The sequence below is a fragment of the Eutrigla gurnardus genome (genome assembly GCF_963514095.1).
Source record: "Eutrigla gurnardus genome assembly, chromosome: 2".
Classification (NCBI taxonomy): Eukaryota; Metazoa; Chordata; class Actinopteri; order Perciformes; family Triglidae; genus Eutrigla; species Eutrigla gurnardus.
In genome coordinates, this window is record NC_139916.1 from 370,062 (window position 1) to 397,500 (window position 27,439).

The 27,439-nt window shown below is 45.0% G+C and overlaps 1 protein-coding gene across 1 annotated transcript in view; it reads right to left on the bottom strand.

Annotated features, from left to right (window-relative positions):
• Positions 1 to 2,238: 2,238 nt before the first annotated feature.
• The window catches only part of dag1 (dystroglycan 1), a 36,001-nt gene continuing 10,800 nt past the window's right edge, over positions 2,239 to 27,439 (bottom strand). Inside the window, exons 2-4 of the mRNA XM_084034343.1 lie at positions 20,972 to 21,674; positions 6,677 to 7,138; positions 2,239 to 5,913 (exon numbers count right to left, since the gene is read on the bottom strand). Coding sequence (XP_083890469.1) covers positions 4,087 to 5,913; positions 6,677 to 7,138; positions 20,972 to 21,391 — 2,709 coding nt within the window. The 5' untranslated portion in view covers positions 21,392 to 21,674 and the 3' untranslated portion in view covers positions 2,239 to 4,086. The remainder of the gene's footprint in view (positions 5,914 to 6,676; positions 7,139 to 20,971; positions 21,675 to 27,439) is intronic.

Here is a 27,439-nt window from a genome sequence, read left to right on the forward strand (position 1 = left end):
GTCTGGATCGCTGGACAGACAGACAGACAGACAGACAGACAGACAGACAGACACAGTCACGTGAGCAGCTGGTAAATGAAGAAAACTGTAGATGCCTGCTTCGTTTTCATAGACCCTCAGGTGGGAGCAGAGGACCGGGTCTACATCACATAGACCCTCAGGGGGGAGCAGAGGACTGGGTCTACATCACATAGACCCTCAGGTGGGAGCAGAGGACCGGATCTACATCACATAGACCCTCAGGGGGGAGCAGAGGACCGGGTCTACATCACATAGACCCTCAGTGGGGAGCAGAGGACCGGATCTACATCACATGGACCCTCAGGGGGGAGCAGAGGGCCGGGTATACATCACATAGACCCTCAGGGGGGAGCAGAGGACCGGGTCTACATCACATAGACCCTCAGGGGGGAGCAGAGGACCGGATCTACATCACATAGACCCTCAGGGTGGAGCAGAGGAATCATTCAGGATTAACTGCTCACAGCGTGTCTGAAAGTAGGACTGGATTGAAGGAGATTCTCCATGAAACTAAGAGTAGCTAGTAAAGGTGAAGGTGTCTAAAATAGTGACCAGCAACCATAATCTAATCTGATCTAATCTAACAAGCAGCAGCAAACGTGATTCAGAGTGAACTTTACTTCAGTGAGCCTGCAGGTTCTCCTAAACAGGATCCAGTGGTCCAGACTTTGAACTGTGTTGAGTTCAGAGAGAGACTTCTTGATTTCGAGCTCTGCAACATAATTCATAATCCCCTGAGCCAAAAGTGACTGTTGTTTATGGCAATAAAGCCCAATTTTAACGGCAGACACGACGGGTAAAAATAAGGCAATAATAACTGTGAAACATTATTTATATTAAGATTATTTTTATATCACGTTTTCTGAAATGTTATGTTTATTAAAATCTTATTTGAACGCCATCACCATTAAAATACATCCGTGTGCTTTCTAAGGAAACATCTTATTGTTGGCTGCTCCATCACGTATAGATTTATACTTTGAGAGGAGCGAGCTGGACTTGTGTGCCGGCGGCCACACACACAAAGTCAACTGGATGTGTGGATTCTCTGTTGGGTTACGTTTGCTCAGGACGTACCACAGATCCGTTTCAGAGAGTCTGTGGAAGTCCACGTAGTGTGGAGGTCTGGTGGTCCAAAAACACAGGACTTTCACCCAGGAGAAGAGTCCCTGTTGACCTAACATAACCAAGTTCTTTTGTTGTGTCCTTGTTTTGTTTCCATTTCACACTAAACAATGTTGTTTAGTTTTGTTGGTGTTTCAAACCATTTCAAAGGTTTCTCTGGAAACTGAGTCAGAGTGTACTTTAGGTTTGTGGGAGACAACAGAACATAAGAGCACTCATCACCACATCACCCTCTGATAGATCCAGCTCGTCTGCTACTTTGAAGGCAACTGATTAGACCCTGAAAAAATGCAACCTCAGCACATCTATAATCTTCCAGAATCCCCCAATCAGATTTTTAGCACATTTGAGACAAGAATGAACTTGTGCAGTACTAAAGTTCCTGCAGTACGTAGTCCTGGTGTAACGAGCACGGCCATACATATAGAAAAAAACATGATTACGCTCCTCATGTCACTGATTTAGTTTGGATGCTGAAGACCTCGTCAAAGTGCACATTTGTACATCTCGTCTCCAGGGTACCGATATCAATCCTCCATTCATCTTCGTCATTGTCACCATCCATTTATCCATTTTAGCAACTAGCAACATCTTGGGAATACGGGAATCATTGCTTCCTCTGCTTCCAAATGAAACTGTCAGGAATAATCACAGAGGTGCAACAGAGTTGGCAAATTGTTTACATGGAATCAATACTCCGAGTAATCGATGCAAATGATCGGTACGCGACGTGTGGGAAAGACAGATGGAGCTGAGAGAGTGTTTTCACAGCATGGCCTTTTTAATGGGCAGAGCTTTCAAACTGAATAGACCAACTAGTCATTCAATAGCAGAACCATTTAGTACAAAAAGACAGCAGTGCGACCGGTTCGGTTAGCCCAAAGCCCCGAGATGGTTGCCAGACAGCAAGCCGTCTCGGAGAGATTACCTCTGGTGGACTTGAGACATATTGATTTATCCATTCAAGGCTAAGTGGGAGAAGTAGAAAAGTGACAGTGATCAAAAACCTCATCCATAAACATCAGTCCAGGATGAGAATTCTCCATCGGTGTAAAACTCCCAACAAAACCAGCAAGGATGAGTTCAATCGGATACATGAATGAAGATGTTTTTAATTGTACCAGTTGGTTTTATTATGACAATGCACACTTGATAAGCAAAAAAGCCTTGGCATTCTGCAAAAACCAACAATATAATGACAGTCACTCTGGCCTGCATGGACCAGTCAGTGAGCGACTGAGCCGTACATTATTATTGCAAAGGGTCACTTTCAGTCGAAACTCATTAGCAAACATAAAGGACACCAAATTAAAATATGTGATTACATAAAATATGTCCATCTTTGTATAGTGGGAGATACATGTCGATATGCAAACACACGCGACAAAATAAAACACTTAAAATATGTGACCCATGACAGAAAAAGAAAAAGTGTACATAATTGAACTTCTAGGCTATGATTTTACAAATCACAGAAGACTAATAATTAATCATCTTTTCTTTTAATAATCAAAACAATTCGAGGCTGTATAAAAACTTTGTAAAAAAATTCAATGGAGGTTTTCAGTGACCGTTTTGTTCAGTGAGCTGAATGTCTGCCTCAAGCATCTGTGACCTCTAAAATGTGGACTGACCCACATGGGAGAGTCTCCATGGCACAAAGTTCCTCCTCGGACTGCAGACAACTGCCTCGTTACATAAAAAAATAATTATCCCCGGTCCAAAATAAACTGGAGGGGCCCTTTTCCTGTTTGCGTACATCTTTGAGGTATGTATGTAGAAAAGGACGGTATTGGCATTGAACTTCTATTGTAGTTCTGCAAACCTCAGGGAACAGTCGAAGTCATGAAATCTGCTTAACACAACACCTTTAGCATCCAAATCTACACCAAACTGCAGTCAATCTATTTCATATTAAACAACAATTCATGTCCCAGCTGCTTGTATCACACATTATTGAGCACGTTAGGTCTGCTGAGCGATGAGACAGTTATTGACCTATCGTCGTATCAGAAACAGGAATAAAGAGCTCCTGCAGGTTATTTTAGTGAGGCAGTTCCTCCTTCCACCACCAAAAAATATAACACAATCTATAAGAACATCATCCAGATATACAGTGAATTTTTAAACCAATGAAAACAAACAAATGATGTATTATTCATGTCTAAATCTTTTTTTAGGCTAACTTGTTATTGTCCTCTTGACTAGACATCGTGAATAAGGACAGAGAAACAGACAGCGTCTGTGTGTTAAAAGGCAAACCGCATCGAATGTGAAGAAACAGCCACTGGTTCACACGCTGCCGCGGCCTCCCGCCTTCCTGCCTCTTCTGTGATTCAAGATCCTCATGATAGCTTTTTTAGCTTTTCTATACTCAGAGAATCTCACGCTCCTTATTAAAAGCAGGAGTTGTCGCCTGCAGTGGTCTAGTGGCAGTTCACTGTCTTCTCATTATTATTTAAAAGCAACACACAAAAAAGTTGTTAGGCAAATGATTCAGTCCAGAAATATAACCGAATAAGGACCTTGGGATATTGATGAAAAAAAACTAAATAAAAGCCATTAATTTAAATCAACAGAGAAAAAAAAATACTGGGGAGGAAGAACACGTCTCCCAATCGTTGCTTTGGACCAACTTGTCGATCCAAAAGCCAGTGTGACAAGAATTAGTTTGTCTTAGGCCACTGTAGTAGCTGGGCTACCACTGAAACAGTAGTCCCTCCCAGCTGTTCCAACCAATTAGCCCATCAGTCCACTTTTATACCCCCACCCGACTCATTAAGCCCCCTCCCAGACCAGAGTCCCCTGTAGCTGTTTTGAACTTTAGCACCTCTTGTCATCTCTCCCTGTAAATGTCCAGACAGACAAACACCAGAATGGAAACTGTCAGTTCCTCAGGCATCCATCCCTCCACCCAATGAGAGGAGGGTGAAACAAGTCTTAGGGTGGCACGTAGGGAGGTGGAGATCTGTAGGGAGTCATGTTCTTGGGACGGGAACCCTTGCCCTCCATGGGAGTGGTGAAAGGAGGTGGCGGCTGGTAGGGAGGTGCGTTGGGGTCCTCGTCCCGCAGGGCTGTGTACTCCCCCAGAAGCTCCTGGTTGAGGGGAGTGGTCTCTGGTGTGGCCATGTTGGGGTACTCTGGAGGTGGAAGTGGGGGCTTCTCTTCCTGTAGAATCAAGGGCATGCTGGAAGATGGAGGCGGCTTTGAGTCATCAAGTTCATCGGCAAAGATAATCGGCACGCCTTTTTTGATGAAGGTGGCCTGGTCCTCGATGGTCAGCTTGCCCTTTCGTTTCTTTCTGTAGCAGATCATTGCAATGATACCTGCTATTAGCAAGATAGCTGCCACCACCACGGCAGGAATGACCGTGTGGAGATAGACGTCATCTGTGCTCTGCCTGCCTGTTCCTAGAGCTGGAGTGACTGCTGGAGGTTCTGGTATGATAATCTCTCCTGGAGGGATGAAGGAATATCTTCTACAGCTTGCCCTCCCCTTGGCCTTGAAATCCAGTGGCCTGAATTCAGGCTCCATAGAGTACCTGAAGGTCTGTGTGGGCTGTCCGTCAGCATTGCTGAGCCTCCTGCTCATTTCTGCGAGCTGTTCCTTTGGACATGGGTGCTGCTGGAGGCTGGTGTTTGTCCACTCCACAACAATAGACCCTTTGCTGATATTCTGTAGACTGACTGTACTGCTGTTGCGATCTCCCAGTGCGTATGCCAGCTTCTTGACCAGAAGTATCTTCTTGTGGATATCGTTTGCTACGGAACGCGGCTCGCCTTCGAATCGGGCTGTGAAGATCACAGGGGTCTTGTCATTAATGGGCCAGCGGTTCACACGGACCTCAAAAGCATCGATTGCATTCAGGCCACCTTTGTCAGTTGCCTGCATGAAGTATTCATGTTTTCCCACATGTTGGACATCAGGCAGGCCATAGAGAAGTTGGCTGGTGGTATTGAACTGGATCCAGGAGCCCTCCCCAACCACTTCATTGTGGTTCTGTCTCAAAGTTAGACGCAGCTTGTCAGTTGTCCCATCCTCTTTATCAAAGAATGTATCAGATGGGATCTTAACCTCAAAATATGTGCCCACCAGAGCATTGACCTGGTCGATGGGGTTACGCAGGACAGGCTTGTCATTGTACGGGTCTGGGATGATGGCAGGCGATGGTGTGGTACGTCTGGACGGCTTGGCTGTGGAGGTCTTTGGCTCTCTGGGCACCGGTGTGGTTTTGGGTCGCTTAGGTTTCTTGGTCGGTCTTCTGGTAGGTGCAGGTGGTGTAGCAGTAGCCTCCACATATGTAGGTCTGGTCATGGTAGGCTGGATCGGAATGGTGCTGGTGGTTTCCATTACCCTCGTTGGTTGAGGGGGTCCTAGGGTTGGGGTGTGGGCAATCGGGTCACGGACTCTGATTGTAGGCTTGCCTGGTAGGGGAACGGGACCTCTTACAGGAGGAGCAGAGCTCTCGGTTGGTGCAGCGATAGAGGGAGAGGAGATGGTTGGGATAATCCTCACTGGAGGCTCCACTACAGTTGTTGGAGGAAGCACCGTCAGAATAGGTGTAGGAGTGTTGTTCAATTGGCGCCTCACCCTTTTAGGGATGTGGGGTTTTTTGTTGACGATGTGCCATCCTACCACAGGGTAGCCCAGCTTGGCAGACATCATGCCTTCTTTTGCAGGACCCTGGACACTGTTGATGTTTGGGACTGTGCTCTGGTCTAGTGAGCAGCCGAGCTTCCAGGACAACAGAGCGCCATTCTCCACCACCTGGGGAGGCATTGAGAATTATTGTTAATTGAATTTCAATCAAACAAAATGATAAGTCAAGTATGTTCTATAGGGAGATGCAGTGAGTTAAAAGCAAGAAAGAACAGAAGAGCTATGAGCTATCATGCCTGTCTAAAGCATTTTACAACATAGAACAACTTTGTTGTTCGATGTCGAAATGGTACTTTGGCCACGTGCAATATGTCTGTTATAACATGGTGGTTTAGGGCCTGAGTCCACATAATGCTTTTTTCTGAGCAAGCGTGGTTGAGTGCTGTCGTGCCAAACATTTCAATTTGTAAATCTTGTAACTTTTCAGAGAAGCGTTGGTCACGTCACTGTAGAACGTGGAGGAGTAGCTTGTTTGGGCCTTAACTGTCTGAAAGAACTTCTGATAACAAAGACAGAAAATCCCGTTTATAGGAGCAGATCGGCCGGACTAACCCTCTCTGACGGATCGTCCTCTTTGCTTTAACGCAAACGTTACAGCTACAACAAACTCGTCACACAAAGTATGTCAAACAAATAGATTGTAGCTCAAATAAATAACAACTATCTATTGTTAGCTATTGAGGGTGCACTCTGCTGGACAAACTTTTTAATGGCACCATTTCTGAATTACTCCAGTGGCACTTGTTACATTACATTCTTTAAAAATTCATATTTTTCAAATATGTTAACATACACAGCAAATACAGAAATATGGGTAATTGGTCAATATCGGCCGATTAAATGAGTCAGGATTAAATTGGTATTTTCTCACCTTTTTGGCATTCCCTGGCCCAGCCATGAACGCAGACATGTCGAACAGCCTGTTGTTGACCACAGGGAGTATCTTCATGTGCTGGAGCTCCACCCCAGAGAAGCTCCTCATGTCATCCAGGAGGTCCACTCGCTGTTCTGAACTCATCTTGGTCAAATCGGCATCCAGGATCACCGTCAGCACCGTGACCGGTTCCTCGTTGCTACAAATGAACGGCTGGACATCATCTTCAGTGGAAGCTTGGTTGGAGGCCAGCTGGGCTGAGTCTGCGTCTAAATGATCTTCAGGGTGTACCTCAATGGAGAACACCTCTGAAGATGAGGAGGATTTGCTGTGGTTGGAGATGGATACCGAGATGTAATGGACACCTTTGTCCTCCTCCAAAGGGAGACCCTGCAGGATCCTGCTGTTGGCATCCCAGTGCAGCCAGGCAGGGAGGCAGTCCTTCCCCATCTCTGTGATCTGAGGGAAACAAAGCAGACGCATACCGAGACTGTGAGGTAAACCCAAGGAAGGTGGGGTGATATATATATATATTCCTCAGAGATGCAGAAATAAAGAGGCGGTGCAATGAGGACGGGTAGGTGGAGGCGTTCTGTGGCTACGTCCACTCAGCCCTCAGACACACAAACACGCTCAAAGCAGCGCTCTGAACTCAAATGTAAACCAGACTAAATAAAAAAACTCAGCCAATCACAGGACTGGGGACATCCCTGTGACAGGAGGCTGATGGAGAGAAACGGATCCCAGGAGAGTTTCACCGCATCCACACACAAAACAAATGCATCCTGTGCTCCACGGCTCCCACCGTTAATTCTGTGGTTAATAAATCCTGGTTGATAAAATATGTAGAAGCAGCGCTCCCTAGACACGCCATTAATGGTGTAACCAGCGCCCCCTAGACACGCCATTAATGGAGTAACCAGCACGCACAAGGAGAACACACTCACACACTTTCACCAACAGGACACACACAAGGAGAACATACACTAACACACACACACTTTCAGAAACACGGACACACACAAGGAGAACACACACACACACAAACAGGACACACACAAGGAGAACACACACACACACTTTCACCAACAGGACACACACAAGTAGAACATACACTAACACACACACACACACACACACTTTCACCAACAGGACACACACAAGGAGAATATACACTAACACACACACACACACACACACTTTCAGAAACACGGACACACACACAAGGAGAACACACACACAAACAGGACACACACAAGGAGAACACACACACAAACAGGACACACACAAGGAGAACACACACACACACACTTTCACCAACAGGACACATACAAGGAGAACACACACACACAAGGAGAACACACACTTTGACAAACACGGACACACACAAGGAGAACATAAACTAACACACATACACACACACTTTCAGAAACACGGACACACACAAGGAGAACATACTCTAACATACACATACACACACACACATACACACACACACACACACACACACACACAAACTTTCACAAACAGGACACACACAAGGAGAACACACACACACACTTTCACCAACAGGCTACACACAAGGAGAACAAACACACACACACACACTTTCACAAACAGGACACACAAGGAGAACATACACTAACACACACACACACACACGCACACACTTTCAAAAACACGGACACACACAAGGAGAACACACACACACACACTTTCACAAACAGGACACACAAGGAGAACATACACTAACACACACACACACACACGCACACACTTTCAAAAACACGGACACATACAAGGAGAACACACACACACACACAAGGAGAACACACACTTTCACAAACAGGACACATACAAGGAGAACACACACACACACACAAGGAGAACACACACTTTCACAAACACGGACACACACAAGGAGAACATACACTAACACACACACACATACACATACACACACACACTTTCAGAAACACGGACACACACAAGGAGAACATACACTATAACACACACACATATATACACACACACACACACACACACACACACACACACACAAACAGGACACACAATCAGCAGCTGATTGGTTGAGTCTTCAGACAGTTGGACTCTTGAAACCATCTTGAAAATGATAGTGCAGGAAACACATTTAATGTATTATTGTGAAGCTGACTGTGAAGCTGACTTCAACCTTCTCATTTCATTAAATCACAGCTAATAGTTTAAGTATCTGGGACTTCACAACATGTACAAAGCAGCAATAGTAGTTATTCCAGCCATGATGGAGGAAACCTGGTTGGTGTCTACATGGAGGTGAAAATCCCCTCAGTGTTTGTTGTGAACACATCAGTGTTCCTAACTCAGTGAGACTTAAAACAAAACCTGATAGCGCCTTTTATAACAACATGAACACAGCAGAGCACTTGTAGTTCCCTGCCTATATAAAAGGACACGAAAAATATACTAAAATCACCCCAAAATGTCAAGAAAAACATTTCCCATCTTTTCCTGGCACAAGAGAGCTTGATGTTCAGCCCTAAAGGTTACGTGTGCTCTCTCAGACTCCTCCAGCCTCCCAACAACACACACCACGGGCGAGGTTGCAGCGTGAGTGCTCTCAAACAGCCAGGGAAAGCCTGCATGTTGGAAGATTTATTTGGAGAAGAACAGAGGGCCGGGCAGCGAGGAGGAAGGAGACTCAACGAGGACCTCGAAACCTATTAAAGGTGATGCAAGGGCAACTCAGGGCAAAGACAAGGTGTAGAAGCAACTGAGCCGTGTGATAGCCTTCCAAAGCAGCAGTTATATGCCTTGCTCAAGGACCTTGCCAACGTGAAAGCACATCGTATTCTCCTCCAAACTGGTCAAATCCTCACCAGTCTTAAGTCATATGGCTTTCACCTTAAGTCGTGTTGGCAGACCATTTATATTTTCATATCGTCCAATCGAGGTTGACAAAAAAACGTGTCTCCCTTTTAAAAGTCTGTGTCTTGGTGTGATAATATCACAGCACAATGTTCGAATGAACATTATTATCTTAATATCACAATCCAAGTCGTATCCATACAAGGGCACGCCATCCTCCTGTTAGCTCTCTCAAACACAAACACAGCGAGCAGTCACAACATTTATGAAAACGTTCTCTTCCTCTCTCGTCTGTGTAACCTAAAGTCAATTCGAAAATGCAATCATTCACAAAAGTCACTTTTTATCTTATGAAATATTCTGCTTCAAAACACATTTGTTGTATTAACTAGCAGCCACAAATTACATAGTGTCATTCCATATGAAAACAGCCAATATCGGGGTACCATGTACATGACACCTCTCAGATTTTGCTGAAAAGCTGTGAAAATATGCCTTATGTTACCAAACAAGGGAATCTGAAGTTTCAGGTCAATATCTCAAACGGTTTGCCCGTGGTGTCCATTTGAATTTCAAATGCCACACCCCTTTTTGACACATTGGAATTTCACATTTAATTTGTTGGCATGTTTGGAGGGCAATAACTTCTGTTCTAATAGTGATAGAAGGCTAGATAGAATTGGTCTGTTAGTTCATTGTAGTTTTTACTACACAATTATTCAGGCAGAATCAACATTCCTTACTGTTTGGGTGGGTCAACAAAGTCCTAAAAAGTTTTGACGGCATGTGTGATTTTTCATTTTTGGGTGCCCCTAGCACCACGATTAATGATCATATTTATTCTAAACACGATTAGTCGTCATATTTAGGAACTTTGCTCTTGCCAAGATGAATTTGAAGGGTGGTGGGGGTTTTATGGGGGTCCAAAAACCCTCCCGGGCAGAGGTGACTCTTTTGGAACCCCATATTTGGACCCCCAAATGACCATGTGGGCACTTGATGATCCTAATGGGATTTATACCAGATAAAGGTACATATTTATTCTTTCTTTTAATGAAATAAAACCTTTGACTATGAAGCTCCATCATATGAATTTTATTCTTCAAAATGCACGATTTTGGACTTTTTTTTTCCAGAAGTCTGGAATGTAGATCAGGGAGAATTTAGTGATGATAAAGCATGAAAATAGTGGAAATAACTTAGTATTATGCTCAGTGATGGCAAACAATAAATATTTAGACTGCTGGCCATTCATTTCCTGAAAATCACAAATTAACCCCTTATCCCCGATGAAAGAGACCCGCCTGTGACAAGCGACTTGTAGCACGAGCAAGTCTGCAGGCCACTGATGCAAACCACATTCTGACACCAATGGAGATGTTTCAATGGGCAAAAGAAAACATTAAGAACATTACATTCTTCTTTGTTAGTGCAGAAAATATTAAAAAACACGAGGAAACGTACAAATTGGAGAGACGTTACGACTCGGCCAAAACGATCAGTGGAACACGATCGCATCATTGCTTTATACCAATTTCCAAAGATAAGATACGGATGAAAAGAATATCACAGGATACAATATTCACAGATGTCGATGCAGGACAACAATCGAATTCAGAAGACTTGGATACAGAACACCCGGAGGCAGAACACTCGAAGTCAGATCAGCCACAAAACTACATTTTCCAGCCAGGAAAATACATTGCCTGTATCTATGATGATGACTGGTTCATTGGAAACATTGTTGAACGTTCAGATGAACATGGTGACGTTTTTGCGAAATTCATGAAGCGTGTCAGCGACATCCTCACATGGCCATCGGACCAAAGACAGATCCCCTGTTGGGTGCCATTCCAACATATCATTTATTGTGTCAGTGTGCCAGACATCTATGGACGCAGTGCTCACCAATACAAAAGACCATGACAAAATTATGTCACTGCTTCCACAATTTCTTGGAAATAGTTAAAGACACTATTATCTATTATCCAAGCAATTGTAGAAGCAGTGACATCATTTTGTCATGGTCGTTTTGGACAATAATAAAATTTAATAGAATTGGTCAATCTTCAGAATTGTGTAGAAGAAACTACAATGAACTAATAGACCAATTTTCAGCCCTCTATTACTATTAGAACATAAGTTATGGACCTCCAAATATTCCAACAAATGAAATGAGAAATTCCAATGTGTCAAAAAGGGGCGTGGCACTTGAAATTCAAATGGATGCCACGGGCAAACTGGGGTCATAATGTCCCCAAAAAATGAAACTGGTTCAAAAGTCTCAATCAAAAGAAAAAAAGTAATCTGATTTGGATGGATCTGTCGTATCCATAATGTAAACTGGTCTTCCAGAGCACACGCATGGGTCACATGGTTTGATTAACTGCTGATGAACGGACCACCAGAAACATCTCGACTCTATCATTCTGAATTCTGAATGAAAGACCAATCGACGGTCACCCCTTCAATCGTTCATACGTTCTGATCGCCACAAGCCAAACTTTACCACCCTGTACAATGAATATTAATGTAACATTAAAACCCAGAGCCACTCAGAGATACGAGCCTTTAAAGACGTGTAAAAAGGTCTGTGCACGGTTTCACAGCAAACCACATCCAAGTAGCCCTTCAACCCACTTGTTAATTAAAATGAAAAAAATGGTGTTCTCATCAAAGTTAGGTCCCCCACTGACACATTCACACGTTAGACAGAAAGCCACTGGGACTATCGGGAAGCTCCAGAGACCAGCATTTTGGTGACGCGAACTCGGGTGAAGTCTGCGATAGTGAAGAAAGGAAGGAAGAGAGTCAGAGAGATAAAGGGGTCAAGAGTGAGGGAATGGAGGTATAACAAGGAGGCGTTGAGTGTCTGCACCAAGGAAGCAGTTCATTGTTGCAGCAGGAGGAGAAGCAGAGAAGGAGAACATTGCTGTTGAGGCCTGACAGCTCCACAGATAAGACTCTTACTTTGGAAGAAGTGAGGAGGAGGAGGCGGAGGAGGAGGAGCATGCTGTTGTGATATGATGACTTGGGAATGTGAGGAATGAAAACAGTGGCAGGTAAGGAAAAAGTGAGTGATGATGGACAAGCAGGGGAAAAAGGGAGAGAGGGGAGGCGAGGGAGGCCGTAGAGAGAATTGCTGTGTTTCCAGTGGTGGGGGGGGGGGGCGACAGGCAGCCGCATGTTTGCGAGAGGAAATCCATCTTAAAGCCCATTTTCTAGTGTTAAAAAATTCATTGGTGGCCTCCAGTCAGCATCACACACTTTGACACTCATTCAGTGAAATCTAGGAATGCAGATATATGAGCTGCAAATAAAATAAAATAAACACGTTTTAAAAATGGAAAACTGGAAATTTGATTCATGTAAATTCACACAACAAAACTAGAAAGTTCCTTTAAAAGCAGCACAAACATCTTGCATCTAACCTCCAGTCCATCTAGTCATGCAGATCTTTGAGGCTTTGACATATTCAAATTATCTCAGGTATATGTATCGAATTGGATAATAGAGACTAACAGGAGTTATTTAGAGATATATTTTTTTACTGATTTCAGCTCCACAAATCAAAACAAATCTCATTTAGTTGTAGCAGAAATATCACAGATGCTTTGGAACATAGAGGTGAAACTGGATGTTCAGGTATGTAGGTGCGTACCGAACCACGACCAAACACTGAGGTATGTTCCAAACCACGACCAAACACCGAGGTATGTTCCAAACCACGACCAAACACCGAGGTGCGTACCGAACCACGACCAAACACCGAGGTATGTTCCAAACCACAACCAAACACCGAGTTGCGTACCGAACCACGACCAAACACCGAGGTGCGTACCGAACCACGACCAAACACCGAGATGCGTACCGAACCACGGCCAAACACCGAGGTATGTTCCAAACCACGACCAAACACCGAGGTGCCTACCGAACCACGACCAAACACCGAGGTGCGTACCGAACCACGACCAAACACCGAGGTATGTACCGAACCACGACCCAAACACCAAGGTATGTACCGAACCACGACCAAACACCGAGGTATGTACCGAACCACGACCCAAACACCAAGGTATGTACCGAACCACGACCAAACACCGAGGTATATTCCAAACCATGACCAAACACCGAGGTGCGTACCGAACCACGACCAAACACCGAGATGCGTACCGAACCATGACCAAACACCGAGGTATGTTCCAAACCACGACCAAACACCGAGGTGCCTACCGAACCACGACCAAACACCGAGGTGCGTACCGAACCACGACCAAACACCGAGGTATGTACCGAACCACGACCCAAACACCAAGGTATGTACCGAACCCCAACCCAAATACAGAGGTGCGTACCGAACCACGACCCAAACACCAAGGTATGTACCGAACCCCAACCCAAATACAGAGGTGCGTACCGAACCACGACCAAACACCAAGGTATGTTCCGAACCTCAACCAAACACCGGAGTATGTTCCGAACTCCAAGCCAAACACCGAGGTGCATTCCAAAGCGTGAATTTTGCATTAATAAAGCGTTTAACAGGGCGCTCTGTGAGCTCGCCTGTTTCACTCACTATGGTCAGCATCAAATAAAATCAAACTTGGCGTTGTGATAGGACCGGTCCAGACCCAATGACCTAACTCTGCTACATTCAGCTCGTCACTCTCCGAGTATTATGACACCAGTGTTCAAGAAATCTGAACAGGCTCATCGATGATCAGTGTCCAGCACCTAAAAATAATCGACCTTCACGCACCAAAAAAGTCGGTTGGCCCCTGAAGCCGCTATGCAACTCCAAAGTCCAAACCCTGTGGTTGCTAGGCGACAAGCGGGACACACCATGGTGAACAGACGAAAAAACAGATATACTTTTACTGTGTTTTTGTAAACTACCGAAATTAGCTCCTTCCTTCTCTCCTCGTGGAGGTTTGGGATCAAACAGTAGCTGCTAACGGTCAAATGGAAATTACACCCTGAAACCAGCCCCGGCATGAAGCATCGGCGTGACTAACAGAACCGTACCCTCAGACTAGGAGAATCAGATGCACAACCCTTCAGCCTAAACTGAGAAACACCACATTATGAATGGATTTATGGGAGGATATAATTTGGGACATATGACTGAAGAAAAGCCTGGCCTGCTGTATGTTAATTACATAGCAACATGGCCACCACCACTCTGGTGCCAGTAAACCAATCGCGGCATGCTAGCTTACAGCAAGGGTGACTCATATGTTCTGGTGTGTTTTTATCTCCGGGTCGCCTCCTCCCTCTGCTCTCTTCATACCACTTTTCCACTGCTGCCCTGCCAGCCAACGGCTGCTGAGCTCCAGGGCTCCGAGTCAGACGTCAAACAACAATCCTTTTATTAGAAGACGAGCGTCGGAGAAGGGATCGCTTTGGAAAGCTTTTACGAGAAACGCTGCAAAGCAAATGAAATGGCACAATGATGGTTGTGGTTTTAAAGAAAAAGGGAAGGGGGGCAAAAATGCTTGTGTTGCTAATCTGCAGTAGCTGAAAGGAGAGACGGGAACGTCCTGGTGTGAGGAAGAGAAGGAAGAGCAGGGAGGGAGAGAGGAGGAGGTGGAGGAGGAAAGGAGGAGGAGAGGGGAGGAGGTGCAGAGGAGGAGGAGAGGGGAGGAGGAGAAGGAAAGGAGGAGGAGAGGGAGAGAGGAGGTGGAGAAGAGGAGGGAGAGAGGAGGAGGTGGAGGAGGAAAGGAGGAGGAGAGGGGAGGAGGTGCAGAAGAGGAGGAGAGGGGAGGAGGAGAAGGAAAGGAGGAGAGGGAGAGAGAAAGAGGAGGAAAGGGAGAGAGGAGGAGGAGAGGGGAGGAGGTGCAGAAGAGGAGGAGAGGGGTGGAGGAGAAGGAAAGGAGGAGGAGAGGAGGAGGAGAGGGAGAGAGAAAGGAGGAGGAGAGGGGAGGAGGTGCAGAAGAGGAGGAGAGGGGAGGAGGAGAAGGAAAGGAGGAGGAGAGGAGGAGGAGAGGGAGAGAGAAAGGAGGAGGAGAGGGAGAGAGGAGGAGGAGAGGGGAGGAGGTGCAGAAGAGGAGGAGAGGGGAGGAGGAGAAGGAAAGGAGGAGGAGAGGGAGAGAGAAAGGAGGAGAGGGAGAGAGAAAGGAGGAGGAGAGGAGGAGGAGAGGGAGAGAGAAAGGAGGAGGAGAGGGAGAGAGGAGGTGGAGATGGAGACACGTTCCACATAGATCAGGACTAGAACAGAGCAGGACTAGAACAGAGCAGGACTAGAACGGATCAGGACTAGAACAGAGCAGGACTAGAACAGAGCAGGACTAGAACGGATCAGGACTAGAACAGAGCAGGACTAGAACGGATCAGGACTAGAACGGAGCAGGACTAGAACGGATCAGGACTAGAACGGAGCAGGACTAGAACGGATCAGGACTAGAACAGAGCAGGACTAGAACAGAGCAGGACTAGAACAGAGCAGGACTAGAACAGAGCAGGATATTCAGAGTCATTTCAGAGTCCTTACATCAGGAGCAAGAGCTACAGCGCCACATAGTGGCGAGAGAGAAGAAGACAACGGTTTGTTATGAAGCTGGAGTCAAAGGAAGGGGAGACTCGGAGAGCATCTCTCTTTTTAATCTGCATGCAAACACATCTTCACACAGGAAACAGCAACACATGCTTTGAGGCACTCAGACAAATATCTACATCTCTGGACTCTGACATCTATTCTTCCCAGAACTGAAGTATAAAAGATAGTTAGCTCCGTCAGTTATTTCCTGGAATGAGAGGGGAAAAGAGCAGAAAGGGGAGACCTGCCAGCCGGCCCATGGGCCAATCAGCTAATTATGGTGCTAATTGTGGTAATGAGGCTATCGAGAGGAATCACTTGTTGGCCAGGAACCCCATTTTGCGGCCACTTGCATTAATAACTGTAAACGACACAACAATCCCAGCATGCACCTGAATACAGATGCTCCAGTCACCACGGCAGCAAGCTATCAGTTCGCCGGAGGAGAAACATCAGAAACCCAGGATAGGTGAGACATTACATACAATGGGCTTCACTACATCAGATCATTGCACTTATTGCACACAGCATACCACAGACAATTACATGCATGCTTTCTGGCACTGTACACCAATTAGACCATTTTGGACACAAGTCACAGATCACCTATCACATATATCCCCCTATCCCCTCAACTCTGCATCTTAGGAAACATGTCATCAGTACAATTACATAATCACACTATAACTACACTATTCACAGCCTGAGCTGTCGCCAAGAAAACAATCCTCCTAAACTGGAAAACAACAAATAAACTGAATATCACTCACTGGAAGAATTTGTTAATAAATCAAATTTCAAGGGAAAAAATGTCAGCATCACTTAATCACAGCATACCCCGTTTCAACAACATTTGGTCCACATTCATTCAAAAATCCACATCTACAAATGCCTGAAGTCAATCCCACAGAATCTTTTCTTTTTCCCTTTTCCTTCATTCACTAAAATATCCACACATATCTACAAGTACTTATAAATACATACAGTACACGCACACTTACACATACACCTACACACACATACACATGTAGAGTACATACATAAAAATTCCCCCATTAGTTAGGTTACCTCCCCTAGGTCTGTCTGTCTGTCTGTCTGTCTGTCTGTCTGTCTGCCTGCCTGTCTGTTGGTCTGTTTGTCAGGATATATGTAAGGCCACACAATAACCCTCCCCCTACATGTTTCAATCAATGTTAACAACACCTGGTGTACTACTATGTAAATATATATGTTTTTTTGTTTTGATCATTTACCTTATTTCTTTCTTATATAGGCTGATTTTTTTTCCTTTGTTGTTCTGTGAATAAAAATAAAGTTGTCCTCCAAAAGTGGTAATATGGTATCGGTACCTGGATACCAAATATTGATCTTTAGTTCTCGAGACTATTAATATTACAAGTTAAACCCAGTCACTAGGTGGCGCTGACCTTCAGCTATGCTCATAGGTAAAGTCAGCTGATTGACAGGAAGTTGATGGCAAAAGGTGGAGAGTTGGTCAGTCTGAAGTGAGTCGAACTGAGTGAAAACTTGATCTGATTCGTTTTGTATTTATTTAGTTAATATGAGCACAATGGTTCATAGAAATGTACCAGTCGCCTTTCAGACTAAAAAGATAAATCATATGTTGCCAAACTGCAGAATTTGCATTTGAAAAAAAGTTAATAAATCATAATTCCTGTCATCACAATACTCACAATAATAATAGTGTATCACAAAAAAGTTGTAGGTGTTTTTCCATTCTTTCATACCTTCACAGTGTTTGTTATTTCGGTATAGCATTCCCCTTGTTTTCCACTACTCCTTTATAAATAGTTTCATTTCATGTATTTATTTATATGTATTGTGAATTATCAGGAACTTTTAAAGGCGCCATATGTAAGAATGGCCGATGCCCATAACAGGACAGTGCTAATGCTGCTAGCATTAGCTGTGCTGCTAACGTTTGTTTCTATGATCGAAATGAATAACGTTGTTCATGGACGTCGGAACTATTTTCTTGGGAGGGTCGGGGGAGAGACGCACACAATGATTAAGTGGATAAACGGTCCGTGTAGGCTACACACAGGGCCCTGTACCACGAGGCCCCGCCCCCCTGAGTCCACAGCTCCACGCCGTGTGAATGGATAATCGGTGCTGCATTCACTGAAGGGCCCAGACGCCTCAGAAAAGGGTGAATGGGCCGGCGGCTGTCACTGAGCATGAGGCACCTCTCAGACTTTTCATAAGAAAAGGCCATTAGTATGAGTGGAACGCCAAGCACAGGAATTGATTTGGCCTTTCGCTCCACAACCTTGAGCGCCGACTTTCCAAATACCTGAGGGGGAGAACCACATCTAAAGAGAGTGGGGAGGATGGGGGAGAACGGGGAAGAACGGGGAGCTGTAACAGAGGAAAGAGCAGGAGGGCATGAGGATAGAAAGCAGCTGTGGAATTAGAAAAGGGACAGGAAGTAAACAAACTCTGAAGTTGTCGGTTTTGACCTGACAGTTAAGGAGCAAAGTAGGACCCCACCAGAGGAGGCTCCTCCCACTGATCTTATTGGTTATCATTCAACCTTCAACTCTCCACCATGATGACGCGCTACGTTCCCCTCGAGTCAAGTTGCGTTTAGGAAAGAGGGTGGATGACATGGGTATGGCCACGCTGTCGACTGGCTGTAATAAAGCGGCTCGGCAGGTTTGGAAGAACAGCTTTAGCTTGTGGGAAGAATGGGAGGACTGGGAGGAAAGAGAGGAAGAGAAGAAACCGATGAGAAGTGTTGAGGAAGAACAGACCATGGGAGATAAATCAGCTGTCAATTAAGCAGAGAGAGAGAGAAAAAAAAGGAACAGATTCTATAAATAATAAATAAATAATGGTGCGATATAACACAAAGGTCCACAAGGGAGCTTTAAACTGGGATTCGCCTGGCAGCTGACCCGATGGCTCGTGCATCAACTGTCACAAGACATCTGCACTGTATCCCCTTAAATTCCCAGACCGAACACACAAGGTGGCTGTCGGGTGCCAGCGAGCCGTCAACCCCAATCAGATAACCCCATTCATTCATCTGCAAACTGTATGAAAAAATCATTTTGAATAACGAAACACTGAAGAGAGTGAAAACTATGGTTTGGAAATGCAATAAATAAACAAAAGCTTTCTATGCTTCTGAGGATGTACTTTTACCTACATACCTGCCTCATGTAGATGTATAGTAATATATTTCCTTCACTGGAGAAATTGATTGATATGATCTGATTTGAGTTGACAAGAGAGGAAGAAAAGAGCAAGGGAGGAGAGGGTGTGGAGGGAGAGATAGGACTTAAAAGCAGAAATAGAGGGATGTGGGGTGAAGAGAGGAAGTGAGCGATAGGAAATTAAAGACTGGGATGTGATGGAGGGATACAGGGGGAGAAGGAGAGGAACAAGAGAGGAGACTACTGTGATCAAGAAAAAAGTAGGAGAGAGAGGATGAGGAACAGCAGCATGGAGCACAAGGAGTGAGGATGAAGGGAGGGAGGGAAGGAAGGCTACTAAAGCCTCCCATTCACACATCAGGATCCATATATTACAGAAAATTGAACATCCTGGAAAATCCAGTTCAATTAAAAAAGGGTATAGCGCACACACCAATGCCCCCAACGCTCCCAACACCCCCAATGCCCTCAACGCTCCCAACACCCCTAACACTCCCAATGTTTCCAGAACCCCCAACACTCCCAATGTTTCCAGCACTCCCAACACTCCCAATGTTTCCAGCACTCCCAACACCCCCAACGTTTCCAGCACTCCCAACACCCCCAACACTCCCAATGTTTCCAGCACCCCCAACACCCCCAACACTCCCAATGTTTCCAGCACCCCCAACACCCCCAATGTTTCCAGCACTCCCAACACCCCCAACACTCCCAAGGTTTCCAGCACTCCCAACACTCCCAATGTTTCCAGCACTCCCAACACCCCCAACGTTTCCAGCACTCCCAACACCCCCAACACTCCCAATGTTTCCAGCACTCCCAACACCCCCAACACTCCCAACACCCCCAATGTTTCCAGCACTCCCAACACCCCCAACACTCCCAAGGTTTCCAGCACTCCCAACACCCCCAACGCTCCCAACACTAACATAAATACGCTCATTCATAAATAGGTCATCATATGTGTAATTACCCCTGCCAATAATCTGATGTATCCTCGTAAGCGAAGAATTTCAGATTTGTATTTGGATGGCTTCCATGTCATTATGCCATTTTGAAGACTGTAACTGCAGAGGAGGGACATAAACTACGATTACGTTCAGAGGCAGCGTGAATGAAAGGAGATCACATCAGTAAGAGGTGCCTCTGAGTTTTTCATCCACCCGTGGTGCACGCCACGTCCCACTGTCCCTCCCTAGAGCTCCCGGAGAGCGACTTTTACGGACTTTATCATCCGCCTGTCCCAAATTAATCCCGGGATCCCGTGCACTTAAATAACATTCGTTTGCGTTTATTGTGTATCTTGTTGTTAGCTGATGCTACAGGCTACGACGTAGTAATGAAAGGCTACCAAACATAAACCAATAAAAACATGGCAACATAAACCGCTATCTTGCTGGAGATGTAATTGCTTATAAATGCTCACATGTTTGTTTGAAATATCAACGTCATCATCTGAAAGAATACTGTTGAGGTGGTATTTGGTAACATGTTGTCATAGCTTCTTGGTACATAACGGCTACTGTAGTTGCAACAAAGCTATGCGCTAGAGAGCACTATTCGTTTGAATGCAAAATACAATTTCACCACTAGATGGGAGTAATTGCAACACACTGTCTCTTTAAGAAAGACAATTTTAGCTAAATAACATTTAGTTAATAAGGAAACTATGAACAAACAAACTAAAAAGAAAAAAGTGGTGACGCTCACCGTGACAATATCACCCAGGTAAACATCCTCCATCTTGTTTGGCACCGTCATCTGGAAGATCCGACCCACTACTGCCGAGGAGTCTGGGAAGGCAGTGGGTGCAGCAGTGTTCTGTTCAGTCGTTGCAGTCTCACCAGTCTCCACGGCAACATCCTCCACTGCCCGGATACCTTCCGCTGCTTCCTGGAAGTCCTGGAGAAGAGAGGAGTGCATGGAAGCCTCCAGGCCACTTCTTCTGCCTTCTCCACCTCCTTCCATCATCACCATGTCTCCCAGCACATCAATCTCCACATCGGCACCGACCGGCGGAGGAAACCAGCCTGCTGCCACCAGAAGCAAGCCCAGCAGCAAGGCTCTAGTCCTGGGTAGTCTCACATCGAGGCCCCTGCTCGCCCCAACCAAACTTAGTTTATTAGGCATTCTTTTCCTTTTGTTGGCCAGTCAATGATGATGAAAAAAATAAAAAAAGGAAGATGTCCAAGTGGAAGGCGGGGCTCAGAGGGTGCATGCACCCCTGACAGAGCAAATCCCTGCTTTCAAATCTCCCTCCCTCGCCGGCCAAGAATCTTCCCTCCTTCTTCTATTGCACCTCCTCCTCCTCTTTTGTCGTCTTTTCCCGCTTCCCTGGGCTTTATTCTCCCTCTTCCCCTTGTCTTTTGTGCTCAGCCTCAGAGCTTTAGGAGTCCCATTGTGCCTCAGAGATCTGTGGGGAGACAGACAAAGACAGAAGGCACCGTTAGGGGAGAATCATCCAGCTCCTCAAAACTTATTCTGGTCGTAACCTGCAAACAGTCAATCCCCTCCATAAGTTCACGCAAAGCTCATTGTTGACAGGAATCCATCTGATTAGTTCTTACAAGTAGTCTGGATTCTGGTCTCTCCCCCCTTCTCCCTCCTCTCACAAGGTCTTCTTTACTCCATTGAACAACTTAACAATGAAAAGGGAGAGACAAAGTGAAAGATGTGATGAGAGAGAGATGGATGGGTAGAGGTTGGGGGTGGGTTGATATACGGTGGGACAGCTCAGCGAACAATGGTGGACCAATCAAAACCCATGCATGCCTTCTCTATTGGGAGAGGTCAAACTGAGTGTGTTTGTGTAGGTGTGTGTGCCGTCTTTTCGTTGTGGGATTATCCCTCCTTTTTCCCACAATGTCGTTAGTTTAATAGGTCCAGAGACAGAATGGGGGGGTCAGAGTGGTTCCTCCTCTGAGCAGATATGAAGGTTGTCTCAGAGGAGGAACCAGGAGAGACCACCTCAGTGTGTATGGGGAGAGAAGGGAAGCCAGAACAGGAGGTTCAGACGTGTTATATGCCCGACCCACCACCAGGGGTTTTACTAAGCTCAGAAAGTTGATCTGACGGAGATAGAAAGCTAGTAGTTGTATCATCAACATATTGCATGTGATGCTCAGGAACTTCACTTGAGCTTGAAAGTCATGTAAATGGGCACAATGAGCAAGATAAATTCAACTCTCAGTTCACCTTCCATTGGTCCATTGTTGGTGCGCTAGAGGTAATCATATTTCTCTTGCTTATCAGAAAAAAAACAGAGAAACCACCTCACACTACCGGCGACGCCGACGTGTAACTTCACGCCCTAAAAGGTGTTTATAAACGGTGCGATGGCGGCGTATTGAGGGCGCTTGTCTCTGGGATTATGGAGGAACTCAGTGTACAAATGATTAACGACACAGACAGAAAAAAGGATAAAGGTGTGACGTAGCATGGGGCCTCAGGCAGCTTCGGACCAAAGAATGGCCCTCCAAATACAGCTCAGGACTAAACCTTCCGCTTCTAGAATGAAGAGTGCTGTTAGTTTGGCTGCTGTTTAAGCTTTTATTCAAACAGTCATCTTCATTAGGTTCTTTTGTCACTCTACAACTTTATTATTTTTTACTATGCACTATTTGGAGAGTTAAAAGTTTTACCTCTCGAAAGTATGTCAAGATGGCTGCCAGGGATGAACTCCATCCCTTTCATGTAGGCTACCTTCTACTGCACCGCCAGGGGCCACACGCCTGCTCGTTCCCCTTTCAGTCTGTTTCTCTTTCTTTTTAGTTCTTTTTCTTTCATTGCGTCTCTCTGTCTCTCAGGATGTCTCGTCTACCTCACATAGCTCTCCTTTTTTCTTCCCGTCCTCTCCTTCCTCCACAGGATTAAAGGAACACCACGCCTTCCCTCTCAAATCCCCAAAAACCTTCAAGGCCTTTTTATTCTCAGTCACTTATCAAACACACAGGCTGTCTCTTCATTGTGTGACAATATGGTTGATGATGGCGGGGAGTGTCGCTACGAGAGCGCCGTCTACGCTGCAGGACGAAAAGAGAGGGATGTACACAGACAGGACAGAATGCCTCAACCTCTACATCACCACCATCCAGGCACACCAGTCTGCTTGGACCCGAACCACAGAAAAAAATACATCTCTACGTCAGACAAACACCTTCCGATTGGTGGAAAGCATGTTGGGATGCTGTGACACATGCTCAACCTGGCAGCTTTGTGTTTATGTCCACTAACGTCATCCACTGCTCAAAGGTCGCCGGTTCAATCCCAGGAAGCTGCCTGGGACCAGCTGAGAGGGAAGACTAAAACTCGTCGAATGGGTGCCATGGCGACACCTTTGTGTCCAAAAGCACTGAACGACGTCCATGCTACTCTCTCCTCCTATTGCACTCGTTACGGATGAGATTCACAGCGTCAGAGCCTTGTGGGCAGGAGGATGGTAAGGGAAATGAAAAGGCGCTGCTTTTATTTTGGGTGCTGAGATGAAAGAAGTATTACACAAAGAAAAACATACTCGGAGATAAAGTGAGTCGTTCTGGAGTTGTCCTGAAATGAAGGAACCTACAAAGGACTGTGTTCAAAATCAAACCTTTTAATAATTGGCTTTGTGTTGCATTGGTTTGCAGGACTAATTAAAGGGGTGTACTTGTGCGTAGGTTTCTGACTGATACAAACTGAATACAAACCATGGAAGCTGCATCCTAGGGGTTCTTTTAGGTTTTTAAAAACCACAGCAAAACAACATCACGCCATAGGCAGCCTAATAAAATAAGGATTGTTTTTTGATAAGCTGTGGAACTCTGAGTTAACCTATTTCTACCTGAATTTCTATGAACTATTAGGCTGTTGAGTAAACCTATAACTTATATTTTACTTGATAAAATAAGACAATATATGCACTCATATGTCGTTTTAGTATTTTACAGTATCTGTAGCTATTAATGTGATGCTCCTCATTTTCAAGCCATATTTTTCCGGACCCTAATTTTGGATCATTTCCATCAACCGGCACCTTAATAAGTCACTCTCTCCTTGAATCCTTGAAAACCTTGAATACACTCAGGTTGAACAAAAATGTTGAATGCAAATATAATAATTGCAGAATTGCAGACTGCTTGCTGTGCCACCTGACTTAATCCAACTGCACCAATACACCATCCCACGCGTCTTGTCTGTTTAGGGTTTTTTCGGTGGGTACCACCGGGCCTGAAAAAAATTCTAGGGGAAACACTGGAGAGTGTTGGGGGTTTCCAAGTGAGATGTCACATCAGAAGCACTTTTACAAAGGTAAAGATGGAGGCGAGAACACAAGAGAGACTGTTCGATGCTGGTGTCAGCATCGATCCGTAAGGTTTCATCATGTCCTTTAGCTTTCGTAAATGCATGTCTATAAAGGTTATTTACATTTTTACCGACATTCTCTTAAATGTTTTTGGGCCATTTAAAATAACTGAAATCAAATGATCTGAGCAAGAGGAATCATTCTTTCATTTAAATTAAAACCATCCGAATATATATCAGAGTTTTGCTTTTTTTTAATTTTAATTTAATTTAATTTTTAAGCTCACAAAAATGTCTAGTACATCCTATAAAAGCACAAAAAAAAAACAAAGTGCACATCCGCCTGATGAGTTTCAACCTTTTCCAAGCAAGTTTAGACAATAAAAGACTACAGTTGCGCTATATAAATACACATAAAGACAGAATATTCTTCTAAGGCATTATACTTTTTTTTTTTGAGGAGCACGGATGTCACAAGAACCAATACTGTATGGTAATGGTCGTCATTGTTGGGGTACTGTAGGGGCCGGGATGAGGATTCCAGACTAAGGTCCCGGGTACGATAGAACATGTCCCTAATGACGCTACAATGTGAAAAACAAATGTGTTGAAATAAGCAGGAGAAGAGCTAGTAAAGTTAGCTGTTAACAGCAATGACAAGTGAATGCTATCGGAGGTTTCATTCAGTTATATGATGATGCATTGAAGCTCTGTGCAGAGGAACCTGGCGATCATCGGGGATTATTATTAAACAAACAACAGTGTGCACACATTCATTTCCGAGTGTTTGTTAAAGTACATCGGATTTATTGCTTTGCTTTATATCGAGAGTCAAATTCATATCTACTGCTAACCTTCTGGTATCGTGACCTCCCTGCTGCCCGGTGACAAAAATAAATACCCAGGCATGACAGCAGCGCCTCATCTCCACGATCAGGTTGCGAGGACATCATATAAATAGACACTTGCGTGCTTTTGCCGGCCTCTCTTCCTCTGCCGGGTATTTATGGACTTGGACAGGGAAAGAGGGCAGAGGGCAGATGACGGCTGGGCGTTTTAGGATGAGACACAAGGCAAAAATGAGATCTGAGATCAGATCATTTGTTATCAGTTACAGAGCACAATGTGAAAACCGCTCTGTGAAATCTATAGTTAGAGCACATGCATTTCCTATTTAGTGCCAATAACCGGGCGGATGTTATCCTCAAACTGCCTCGTTACACTCATCCCCCACGTTTTCAGTATGTCTTACTTCCCCTTTTCATCCTAGAGGAACAATCTTTGCTACCTGCTCTGCTTTATGATTTATTCAGCCTGTAGCTTATTTGCATATCTGCTCAAACCATGAGCTCATTAATCATTCAGGCTGATAATCAACATTCAACAGCAGTTTTGTTGGATTTGCTTTCTCTCTTTAATATCATCCTGAACTAAATATTATCAGGTTTAATACTAGAGATTTTCTGATAAAAATGTTTTCCTTCAAGATTACCCATATCTCCAGTATGAGTACGGATCACAACTGGATGTACAGATCGGGCAGCGACTGACGTGGCGGTTTGTTGCTGATGCCCGATACAGCATCATGTTCCAGTGTTGGTAATGTCGGGATATTGTCCATCGACCCAAAGCCCACATTACCTACAGAAGCTGCGATCCTTCATGTACAGGACGCCCCCCCCCCCCCCCCCCCCCCCCCACAAAAAAAAGCACTTCCATGTTCTTACCTTGATCATAGTTCTGTTGTTCTTAATACTTGCTGAACAGCTACTACTTTACCCAGACGAGGACCTAACACTTGTTTCTATTTTTTAGCTCTTACTTTATCGGCAATGATATGTTGTGGTTTCTTTCTTTGGACAAATGTACTTATTGGAAGTCGCTTTGGACAAAAGTGTCTGCTAAATGCCCTAAATGTAAATGTAAAACATATTGGAACCTTTCGGCAAAGTGCCGCTCTCTTCTCCCCTTTTTTTCTTTGGGTGGGGGATAGAGCAGATGTTCTGGGTGGTATCACAGGTGTTAAAAGAGACTTTAATGCTGCCACTGGGCATGATGAAGAGGAGGTGCATGGAGGACGGGGCAGCTTCGAGGCCACCAAAGGAGGCTTAATTCCTGACTTTATAAGGTCAGTAGGCTGGTAGGATGTTGCATGACACCGTAGACAGCTGTCTCACACAGCAATGTGTGGTGTGTCTCTGCCCTCTCTGACCAAGGATGGACACCAACACCACACACTGAAACTAAAGTCAGAATTATCCCAAAAGTGCCCGTCTTCCATGGAAGTCACCTCGGCAACCAACAAGGACACAGAAACGCTGCTGAGCGGCCAATTAAAAGGGGAAGGAATTCAGACTCCAGAGCCAATCGGAGAGCGATCTGGTCAAGGACGAAACACTGGCACATCAGTGGCACTTTTAAAGTCCACTCCTCCGTTATTGCCTCCTTCTTGTACCGCTTTCATTCCACCTTCCCTTGCTTTTCTTCCTCCCTCACTCCTGCCGTCACTGTTTGGTCCCCCAGAGTCACAGCTGAGGCCTCTATTATTGGCTCAGAGGAGAAACAGGAGGAAGACGGTTTCTAAAATTGGGAAATTCCTGAAGAAGTTCCCAGACTGACAGGTGATACTGACGCTGTGCACGAGGCAAATATTACAACACACACATTCAGACCCAGATTAACACACTAAAGAATCCTGGCGACACACTGAGTCTGTGTTGCAGTCCTTCATTACAATGTCCTTTCCCCTGACAATAAGATTTAGATATTTAGTGTGGAGATTAGGCCCTCTTTAGGTATTTAGCCCAATCTCTCATCCACAGTGATCTGCAATGTATAAATAGAGTGAGATTGTGTGTGGGAGGGACACACAAAGCCAACATGTCTTTGTAATCATTT